This window comes from Antrostomus carolinensis, unplaced genomic scaffold (assembly GCF_000700745.2).
Source record: "Antrostomus carolinensis isolate BGI_N321 unplaced genomic scaffold, ASM70074v2 scaffold32279, whole genome shotgun sequence".
Lineage (NCBI taxonomy): Eukaryota > Metazoa > Chordata > Aves > Caprimulgiformes > Caprimulgidae > Antrostomus > Antrostomus carolinensis.
The window spans coordinates 8179-19312 of NW_010341211.1; the positions used below are offsets into that span (position 1 = coordinate 8179).

Here is an 11134-nt window from a genome sequence, read left to right on the forward strand (position 1 = left end):
CTTGTAATGCAGCCAAGCCGAGGTGCTTCCACTACTCTGAGGGGCTGGGGGAACCAATGGACCCCCCCAGGATTCCCTTTCCTCAGCACCCAGAGGCTGGGGAGCCTTGTTCTGCTCATGACTCAGCCTGGGTACAGATTTTTCCCTGGCTGAGAGCAGCACGTGTGTGTAACCCCTCCATCTCTGTGCCTTTTGCTGTGCTGCAGGTGGCTGTTGCGGCTCCGATGTAAAGCAGTACGTGTACGGAGGCTGGGCCTGGGCTTGGTGGTGCATTACTGACACCCAAAGGTAAGGAGACCCCCGTTATTTGTGGGTTTGGAGTAGGAGTTAAGCAAAACCATCCCAGTGGGGCTGTCAGCAGTATTTTTAGGAACACAGGAGTGGGCATTGTGTGGGAAACCATGGATGAGCATCAGCCCAGCCCACTGCCTTCAGCTGTGACCAGCTCGTGGTCCTTCAAAGGACAATGCCTTCCATACAGCGCTGTAAGGAGCAGTGTGTGTCCTCTGTGGTGCCTTGGAGCATGGGGAGTGTCGGGTCACTCACAACTGCACAGCTTCTGACCATCCTCTGCTTTGAGTGATGGGGGCTGAGGTTGTCCAGGGCCTTGCAGGAGGTAATCCTGTCATTTTTGGGCTTACCTGACAGTAAACAATGATGTGTAAAATCAAATTGCAGGATGGGAGAGTTCTGTGCTGGCTGTTTGCATGGGGACAGCTGGGTGTCACAGTGCAAAAAACCAAAAAATAAAAGAAACCCCATGCTTTCAGCTGAAGAGCTTTTCAAATGGCCTCTCTGCCCACCTCTCCTCAAACCCAAGGCAATCAGATTTTAATTGGTTTTTTTTCCTTTTTGGTTATTTTATATTTACATGAAGCCCACCAAGCTGAGATTGCCATAGCCTGGCTGGTCAGCGTGTTTCTTCCCGTGCCAGTGCAGTGAGTGCTGTGGAAGACAAGAGCCCTGCTCTCCTCTGCTGCTGCCTTTGCAGCTCTGAGGCTCTCACAGAGGTCCTGGGCAGTGGGGACACTGGGCTGGCTCATCCATGAGTTAAAGAGGAGCTGAGTTCTGCCCAGTACGGCCCAAACCCTCACCCAGTAACAAAGACATTTGTGGTGTGCAGTGGGCCAGTGCCCCCTCCTGCTCCTCAAGTCTTTTTTCTGAAGATACTTTGCTGGCTGTCCCCTTGGGAGCAGACTGTGTTCCTGTTTAAAACCACGGGATTTCCTTTCTCTCCCTTTCCTTACTTGTGGATTTTGCTTGCTGCTTCTTACCACGCTGCTCTCTGAACTGATGTGCTGTGATGGTGCTGCTGTCCTGCTAACGTAGCTCTTCATCTTTAGGATCTGTGGGAATGTTACTCTCTCCTAAACACCTCCCTCATGCTCACCAATGCAGGTTTCCTCCATCTGTGTAAAAAAATAACAGGGGAAAAAGGATAAAGACGTGACTTTTGGGATTTTGCACTGAGTGACAGCCAGACCCTTACTGCCTGATCTTGCCATCTCTTTTCCCTGTTCACGTGTTGCCACCAGCAGACAAAGTGAGCATGTTGCTGCCCTCGCTCTGCAGATGATGCACCAGTAGCTGCCGCTCACCCGGGGGTCAGCCAGCTGGCTTTCTTCCAAGGGCTCCTGGCTGCTGCTGGCAACTGACTCACAACAGCTCTCAGGTCCTCTCCGAGGTGACTGGTACTCAGGATTGCTGACTGTAGTGCTCTGACTGCATGAAGAGGTCTCAGCTAACAGCTCCTGCTTTAGCCCAGGCTCTCCAGCGATGCTCTAGGAGATGGGAGGGGAAGGAAAGACTCAGCTTAAGGGCTCAGTACTTAAGAACTGCGATTGATCCACATAAGCTTCAGTCTTGAATTTTTTGTGAGGCATCTTGTTGGGAGAGCTGTTGATTTGAACAAATGGTTTCTGTTCCTCCTCTTGTTGTGTTAGAAGCCAACAGAAAAGTGGAGGACCTTGACCTGCCCCGTGCAGGAGATAACAGATGTATTTGGGAGGCTGACTTACTAAGTTAAGCAAAGGCTGAGTCCAGGGCCAAGATTTTCTTGCCAGGAATGAGCTGTCATATGATAGAGGTTCTGTGCATTATTTAGCAAATGAAGCTCTTGACAGGAATTCCAGCACCCAAACAAACCCTTTACTTTAAAATCTAGAACCCCAGTTCATGCTGTAGGATATGGGGCTTAATTCTTGTTTTGAATTTCCTTTCCCAAATACTATAAGCTGGTGCCACAGATGGAGCCTGCTGCATTAACATGAAGAGTGAGGCAGATTTCCTCCTCCAAAATTAGGACATCTTTTCTGGAACTGCCAGTGCTAAAAGCAAGAGAGACAGCAGCAATTGTGTTGCTGTCAGCGGCATCCCGCCAGGTAGCACTAACCTGGGAACAAAAGGAACAATTAGAGCTGGCAGAGTGCTGGGCTCTTATCCTGCTGCAACCTTGAGAGCTGGAAAAGAAAGAAAGAGAAAGAAAGAAAGATCCTGTCCCTGTTTATGGGTCAGAAATAAAAGCAGTGAGAGAGGCAGCATGGTCTTACATGCCTCTTGGGGAACCAAATGGTGTTATTCAGCTTCTCAGGACAGCACTTGGAAGCACCTTCTCTCATCAGTGTGTTAGCCAAGGGTGGTTGGCATCACCAAATCCTTGGCATTTTCATTTTTTCTGGCCCCTCTTAAATGTTGGCATAGAAGAATCTAAATTGTTACAAAAAGGAATTTTCTGTGTGTGAAGATTATTCCAACAGAGAATTCCAGCTGACTCCAGGAGGACAGTCCAGGTGGGATACACGGTTCAGTTTCATCTGTGGTGACCTGCAGGACACAGGGTGGAGATGAGTCCCCAACCTGTTTGTCCTCATTAGAAGAAGCAGCTGGATGCTGTAAACTCCCCACCAAGTGACCAGGGAAGCTGCTCTGGCCCAGCATTACAGAGCCCTGGGAGCAAACGGTGGGAGAAGGGCAAACAGAACAGGGAAAAGCTGAAACCTGAAAGTCTCGTCTGTCCTTTGCATTGAGTGTCTTACTCTCTGATAACTGCTTTGTATATTTGCTGTCCTACCCTTATTCCTCGCTGCTCAGACTGTCTTTGGAGGTTATGACCATCCTCTGTCGCTGTGAGAATATTGAGACGTCGGAGGGGGTCCCACTGTACGTAACGGGGGTTGCACAGGTAATAATCCACCAGCTTCCTAACATCTTGTCTAACAGTTTATCCCTCTGTTTTGAGCAGCAGCAACAGCAGCAGCAGCAGCAGGATAACATAAAAACTAATGGTTTTCTAATGGGACAGTTGAAATCTCAATACCCTCCTCTCCTTCCCCTTCTCCGGCGCTTGCCCTGGGGCGCACTCCACTGTTTGTAGGTAATGCAGACAGATGCATAGTTGGCAAATTCCAAATTCAGCATTGCTGTACTGGCTCCTTCTGATAACACTGCAGACATTGGCTCCAGCTGTAACCCTTTCACTGTCTCCATTGTGGGCTTGGTGGAGAACAAAAGGGTGTTTTCTTTTGTGTGGAGCCACAAGCAGGCCACGCTGGGGTCTGTACAGCTTTTGGGGCAGGTGGGAAGGCAGGTTTTTTGCCTTTTCAAAAGGAAACCTGTACACCTATGGAGAAATTGCAACTGTACCTGGCTCTGCAGTTTTGGCTGTGGGTTTGCACTCAGCCCTTCTTCCTCTGCATGGAGCCAGTGCCCATTTTGGATGTTGTCACGTCTGAAAGTACAGCATGGAGACCTCGGATGAGTTGCAACACACAGAACTAGAGTTTACACTAGGAGCGGTTATGAACCAGGGTAATTATCAAATATCCCTGTGACTTGCCAGCTAAGAAGCAGCACAGTATTGAAATTAAATTCCAAGTATAGATTAGGTCTTCAGAAGGCTAAAATCCTGCGCTAGCTGATTAAAGCTGTGAATGCATATGGGCAAAAAAATGCCTGTGCACCTCCTGGACAGTGGGATCTGTTTTATCAGCTCCTGGTTTGCGTGCCAGTTTAATTAGGACAGTGGCCAAGGCAGGCATGAACTTGCAGAGATACATTTCAGCACCTTCAGCCAATCCTGCAGCGTCTCAGTGTGCACACAGCAGCCCAGCACAGCCCCTTCATGGTTCAGATGTTTGACCTGATGTTCACTGACACAAGCTCTCTGCCCTGTGGCTCCCTGTCCTGACTCCCAACGCCTTCCCGGCTTGTTATGGCTGAGACCAGAGCCAGGCTTTGCTTCCTGAAGCAGAACCTGCCACGGCCAAGCATGTCTCTTGTTTTACCAAATCATGACCTTCAGGTTGCTGGGTCTGGCCAAAGCACCTCGAGCCCACCTTGGGTGATGGAGAAAGCTCTGGAGCTGCAGGATCTGTTCCTGGGTGCCTGATAGTGTACAGGCACGGCCCTAAAGAGCTGGGGACTCACTTCTATCTGCCTTTGGGTCACAGGACACAGGAAAAACAGAGGGCAAGGTGATCCAGATCAGGGGGTAGGTCTGCATTAATGCTAACCCAGCGAGGGCAAAGGCAGGGCTCCTTCTTGCAGCATCAGCACCAGGTTATGCCCAGCACCAGGCTCCTGTGGGGATGGCATTGCGGGATGGGTGGGAGCATCCCAGGTCCATGCTGTGCTTTTAAACCAGTGACACCAGCCAGCGAGAGCCCCGGTGTTGGGCAGCGTGGCACAGCGAGCTCTGACAGAGGGTCCTTTGGGGTCCCACAGCCACGAGCTTCTGACCACCTCGCTAGCCCAGCAGAAGGGAAAAGGTCACAATATTGTTTCCAGTTTGGCTCCCAGCCTTTCTCTGCTGATAAAATGCCTTTAAGTGTTATCTGAAAATCTGTTTCTTGGCCAAAGTGTCTGTCTGTCTCCAGTCACAGATGCAGTCCCTTGGCTGTGTACTGTGCCTGTCTGACATTACCTGTGATGAGTGCAGCAGGTAGCCCGGGGCAGGAGTTGCAAGGGGAAGAGCTGAGTGTGTGTTACCTGGAAACGTGCAAATATTTTACGTTTTTTGGCAGGATTTCCCTAGAGATAATGACGTTACAGCCCAGGTGTGAGGACGTAGAGACGGCGGAGGGGGTAGCTTTAACTGTCACAGGTGTGGCACAGGTACAGTAACTCCAAAACATCATTTCAGGAATGCATGTCTCTAACTTCCGTCTGGTTTTCCCCCTTAAGAGGTTGCTGTTGTCCAGGAACAGAAGCCAACCGCTCTGAAACAAATTCTTGTACAAAACCACACTGTCCTTATTGGTTCAAACACACTACAGCATGTCCTGTGTTGTGAAGGGGGTTGTGACTTCTCCTCCTCTCCCCAAAATCATTCCTCTTTTTCTGGTGTCTCATTTGTCCATGTGGCAAATGAGGTGTGTGTGGGGGTGACTTGATCTATCTGTGAAACACTGATGTACCGCGGTGCCCTTGGAGCTGTGTGTGACCCTGCAGGACTGAGCCATTTCCTCCTGAGATGGCATCAAGCATTATCTTGCTTTGGATTATTATTATTATTATTAGCACGTGGATCTTGTCATCCTTCATGGTGAGTTAAAGCTTAAAGAAGGAACTTAGTCCCTCCAGGCACTAAAATTCTTGTGTAAAATTTCTGGCTTGAATTGAATTGTGATTCTTTCAAGCCTTCTTCATATGTGAAAAACAGCTCTTGCTGCTTGTGACAGCACACTGAAACACCTGCATCTCTTAGACTCCGAGGTCTGCTGCTCTGATACAGAGTTTGTCCTTGTGACCAGGTCCTGCCTTGGGGAGGATGAGGAAGAAATTGTTACCTTTCAGCAGAATTTGACTCCCCGAATAGGCAGCTGGATGCTTTGATTAAAAATTGCTCCTGACAGCTCCCTCTGGGTGTCTAAACCAAGACAGTGATTCTCAGCCTGCACACGAGGCTGTGGTCACCACGTGTCCAAGGCATGTCCAGGTCTGTTGTTTCGGGAGAGGTGACTGCCACATCCCCTGCAGTGAGCAGTGGAGCCGAGGGGAGCTGCCGAGTGACGCAGTGATGTGACCAAAATCCCACCTACGTCAAAAGACTCTCCTCAGGGAAAAACACTGTGGCTGCTGCAGCCCTTTTAAGACCAAGCACTTGACAGATTCCACCCAGTGCTTTCCAGAGCAGCAGGTTCCTCCCTGAGCCCATTGGTTTGCTCTGAGCTGACGTTGCAGAGGCGCTGCGTGCTGTGTCTGTGCGTAACCGAGGACGTGAATTCAGCCAGGAGCAGTTTCTGGGTTGTCACACATGGCAGAAGGGCTGGGCACGACTGTGGCTCAACGGTGGATAATCCATTGCCCTGCTGCTGCTGGGGAACGTGGCTACGTGTGAGAGCCCCAGCACTGAGCTGGCTTCTTGGGCTCATCCTGGCTCTAGTTGGTGGGAACCAGCATCCTTGTTTTTAGTTTTTCAGTTCTTTATATCCACTGAGCTGCTGATGTGTCACATAACCACAGTGGTTTTTGCATTGTTGACAAAATGCATGGACCCATGTCTCCTCTCACACACGTTTCATAAATCCATAGGTTTTTCCTTCTGTAATTGGAAAAGGTATTTCTATGAGGCCAGAAATTCCTTTTTTGACCTAGTTTTGGGACATCCTTCCATTGCCTGCAAAATAGTCCAGGCTGGGTGGCACATGGTAGCAGAAGGCTGGATCACCAGGTGCCTTGATTTAAAAATGCAGCTCCTAATTCATCTCTCTTCTCACTCTTTTTTTAAAGGTTTAGGGTTGTGAGATGCAAGGAATTACCATGCAGAAAGCAGGTTTGAGGCAGCTGGGGATGTGCACGGCAGAGGTTACCTTAATTTTGCAGAAATACTTTTGAGGCAAACATTTTTCTTTTAAGAGCTTGTGCAAAAAAAGGAAAAAAGCAAACAAATTATTACTAGAGGAACAACTTTTAAAGCATTTGCTGTAATAAAAATGCTTAATGTGCATAAGGGGAAACAAAACAAGGGGAAATGGGTTTAAACTGAAGGAGAGGAGGTTTAGATTAGATATTAGGAAGAAGTTCTTCACTGTGAGGGTGGTCAGACACTGGAACAGGTTGCCCAAGGAAGTTGTAGATGCCCCCTCCCTGGAAGTGTTTAAGGCCAGGCTGGATGAGGCTCTGAGCAACCTGGTCTAGTGGAAGGTGTCCCTGCTGCTGGCAGGGGGGTTGGAACTGGATGATCTTTAAGGTCCCTTCCAACCCAAACCATTCTATGGTTCTATGATAAGGATGCTGTTCTTTTTTTTAAAAGAGAGGTGTAATGAGCACTCACCAGTAGCCTCCTGCCTGTGTGGGCTGGGTGCTTGGGGTGCCCTGGGCTTCGTATCCCTCCATACCATTTTTCTAAGCCTCAAGCTAATTGAATTGCCTCTGCTCCCCCCTCGCTGTGATTGCAGCTGGCTGGAGCTGGGTGCAGTATCAGTCCCCCAGATTAGATTGGTTTATAGCAGCTCCCTGATTTCCTACCAGCTAAACTCTCTCTCTGATGTGAATGACATTTGAAGATGCACCGAGTGTTGCAGTGCCCTGGCTGAAATACTGCAAACAAGCTGAGCACAAATGGCTCTGCTTTTTTTTGTGCAACCTTTGCTTTGTTGGTTGACATCCGTGTTGAGCCGATAGCCAGGCTCCTTCGGGCTCTCCAGGGTTTACTGGGGCAGGCAGGCTGCTGCCTGGCTTTATTCACAGAGGCTGGAGCCTTCCTTGCTCCTGTTAAGTACCACAGGGACTCTCTTAATGAACTGTCCTCTGACTGTTCTCTCTGTAGCTCCTGAAGGATGGGGATTGTTTAGAAAGGTGGAATTGCTGGCAGATGTGTGCCATAAACGTCGCTGCTGGGTCTGATTGGTTTTGGTATTTGCAAAAAGCTCCTGGGTGCAGCTGGATGAGCTGCTCTCCCAACTCCCCCTCGTGTAGAAAGTGCACACTGCTGGCCTGGGCTGTAGGGACAAGAAACTACTGTGGCCTGGCCCTGTAAGGAGCCCAGAGGTCTTGAGGAGAAAGCAGGAGGGGATTGCCAGGCTTGCCTGAGATTCACTTTGGGGTTTTGACTGGGAGACACCCAGCCTGAGAAGCAAAGGTAGGAAATAGGCTCAGCCCAGGTTGATGTTTCTTCACGTTATTAGGGATGGAGTTGTGGCAGCTGAGTCTTGGTCAGCTCACCGTGTTGAACATGGTCCATCTCCGTTCCCCTTAGAGAAGGTGGCCGATCCCAGTCGTCCCAGTCCGCTCTCTGGCAGTGCTGGGGCTGGGTGCTGCTTTTCAGCTCCAGATGTTAGGCTGCGGGATCGTTTTGGACTCACAGGCTATCAGACCAGGCTTTCTCAATAAATAGTTGTGTTGCTTTTGCCAGCAGTTTGACCCTGAAAAGCGATCTGGTAGGTGTCAGGTTGAGGTCTATAAGCTGTGAACCCACCAAGATGGGGCATTGGGACCCTCGGAGGGCCCCTGGGCAGTGCCTGAAGCTTCGGAGGTCACTGAGCCAAGACCATGCTGGCATCACAGATCCAGCCAGGGCCTTGGGGCAGGGCGCAGGGTGCCACCAGCATCTGCTGGGACAGGAGACACTGCCCAGCCCAGATGTCTCCATGAGAGGGTGCTGTGGGACCTGCTCAGTGCCCAGAGGTCCCAGCAGAGCTGTGTGGCTGGGCTGCCCCTGCTCCCTTCTCCAGTGCTGCCAGATGCACAGGCATCCCTGTGTCCAGGCTTTGCTTGAGCCCTCAGACTGAACCTGGCCACCAGGAGCTGTCACCTTGGTGGGTTGTAGCTCCTCGTAGGTGGATCCTGTGGAATTCCGTGAGCACACATCCACTGCCTAACATATCCCAGTGGAATTTTTAACCAACTTTCCCTTTAAAAAGCAGCCCCATGACCAGCAGGACCATCTTAAGACCCTAGCTTGTCTGGACCTGGGGATGCTTTTGCATCTGGCTCTGATTGTGGGAGGTGAACATGGCACTGGCGTGGCTGTGTCTCACCTCTGGGGATCGTTACCAGGCTGATGATGTGGGGCACACCAAACAGGTCCTGGCCGTGGCACATTGGGGTCACCACAAAGGGTGGCTGGGAGCTCCCAGCCATGAGCAGGACAAACCAGTGTGCTACGGCCATCTCGTCTCATCTCTCCTTGCAGGGAACGCCGAATGGAGCCCCTGTTCCTAAGCTGTTCCCTGGACATTTCAGACTCTTCCTTGTTCTCTGCCTTTCCTGTCTCAGAAAAATTATTTCTAGTGAAGGAAGAGGAAGAGAAAGGTAATGAAATGGCTTTTGGCCAGGGGTAGTAATAGAAAGTCCTCTCTTCCTAGGTCTGGTGTTGGTGCAGTGGCTGAGCTGGTAGTTCAGGGCTCTTTGGTAGAGTTTTCATCAAGTGGGACTTGTCAGGCCAGGCTCTGTCCCCACATCACACGGTGGCCGCTGCTGCAGGATGGATGGCTGCACGAGCACCTCTCCACGCTGAGCTGTGGTCAGGGTTTGGAGAGGTGTCTGCCCCAGATGCTGCTGCCTGTGCCTGCAGCAGGGCTGTCCCCAGCAGCAGTGAGCAGGGGCTCGCTGGCTGCTCTGGTGGCCCGGCTCAGCGTGGTGACAGCTCAGTGTGGTCCCTTGGAGCATCACTAGGATGGGGGCCTGGTGGTGGTACTGCTGCTTCTGCTGCTGCTGCTGCTGTTGGGCACCTGTCCCTCTTTGGACAGGCACCTTCAGTCCCTTTGGTTTTGTCTTCTGTCTCTAGGTGAAGATAATGACCGAGAAGGAGCTCTTGGCTGTGGCCTGTGAGCAGTTCTTGGGGAAGAACGTGCAGGATGTGAAGAACGTGGTCCTTCAGACACTGGAGGGGCATCTGCGCTCCATCTTAGGTGCGAAGGGGCTCACGCTTTTGGAGGCATCTTGAGTAGCTTTCTCCCTGCTCTGCTGGCTGGTCCCAGCAGGATTGCTGCCACCGCAGCAGCCACAACGGGTGATTCCTCTGCTGACTGCAGAGGTGGCATCTTAGATTGTTCCTCCCCTGCAGCAGCTCCTGCTGTGTTGCTGGATGTTGTGATAAGCCAGTTGTCAGTGCCTGCAGTAAGAGATGTCTGAGTCCCCGTGGGTCACAGGTGTGTGTGGTGGTTGTGCTTGTGAGACTGAGATGTCGGTCGTGCTGCAGGGTCTGGGCAGAGGATTACACCCTTGGGCCCAGACGTGAAGAGATTAGGGACAACAAGGATGTTGTTGAGCTTAGACCCACACTGTTATGTGTTACCTGTTCCAAATAAAGTGCTTTTCCTTCCTTCCTTCCTTCCTTCCTTCCTTCCTTCCTTCCTTCCTTCCTTCCTTCCTTCCTTCCTTCCTTCCTTCCTTCCTTCCTTCCTTCCTTCCTTCCTTCCTTCCTTCCTTCCTTCCTTCCTTCCTTCCTTCCTTCCTTCCTTCCTTCCTTCCTTCCTTCCTTCCTTCCTTCCTTCCTTCCTTCCTTCCTTCCTTCCTTCCTTCCTTCCTTCCTTCCTTCCTTCCTTCCTTCCTTCCTTCCTTCCTTCCTTCCTTCCTTCCTTCCTTCCTTCCTTCCTTCCTTCCTTCCTTCCTTCCTTCCTTCCTTCCTTCCTTCCTTCCTTCCTTCCTTCCTTCCTTCCTTCCTTCCTTCCTTCCTTCCTTCCTTCCTTCCTTCCTTCCTTCCTTCCTTCCTTCCTTCCTTCCTTCCTTCCTTCCTTCCTTCCTTCCTTCCTTCCTTCCTTCCTTCCTTCCTTCCTTCCTTCCTTCCTTCCTTCCTTCCTTCCTTCCTTCCTTCCTTCCTTCCTTCCTTCCTTCCTTCCTTCCTTCCTTCCTTCCTTCCTTCCTTCCTTCCCTCCTTCCTTCCCTCCTTCCTCCCTCCCTCCCTCCCTCCCTCTGCAGGTACCCTGACAGTGGAGCAGATCTACCAGGACAGGGATCAGTTTGCCAAGCTGGTGCGGGAGGTGGCAGCTCCCGATGTGGGTCGTATGGGTATCGAGATCCTGAGCTTCACCATCAAGGTACACCCAGATGTAGGGCGCTGCGCTGTGGGGCACAGGGCAGTGCTGTAGAAGCAGCACAACAGAACCTGGCCCTGGCTCCTCTGCTGCAGCTGAGAGGCTCCGGCTGACAGCCCGTCCCGGCCCTCCGGGAGTTTCCGTGACAGCCGCCGCAG

General features: G+C 51.2%; 1 protein-coding gene across 1 annotated transcript in view; it reads left to right on the forward strand.

The window, feature by feature from the left end:
* Positions 1-206: 206 nt before the first annotated feature.
* Positions 207-11134, forward strand: part of FLOT2 (flotillin 2) — a gene marked incomplete at its 5' end in the record, with an annotated part of 13204 nt that continues 2276 nt past the window's right edge. Inside the window, 4 exons of the mRNA XM_010176421.2 lie at positions 207-288; positions 3091-3181; positions 9728-9851; positions 10861-10979. Coding sequence (XP_010174723.2) covers positions 207-288; positions 3091-3181; positions 9728-9851; positions 10861-10979 — 416 coding nt within the window. The remainder of the gene's footprint in view (positions 289-3090; positions 3182-9727; positions 9852-10860; positions 10980-11134) is intronic.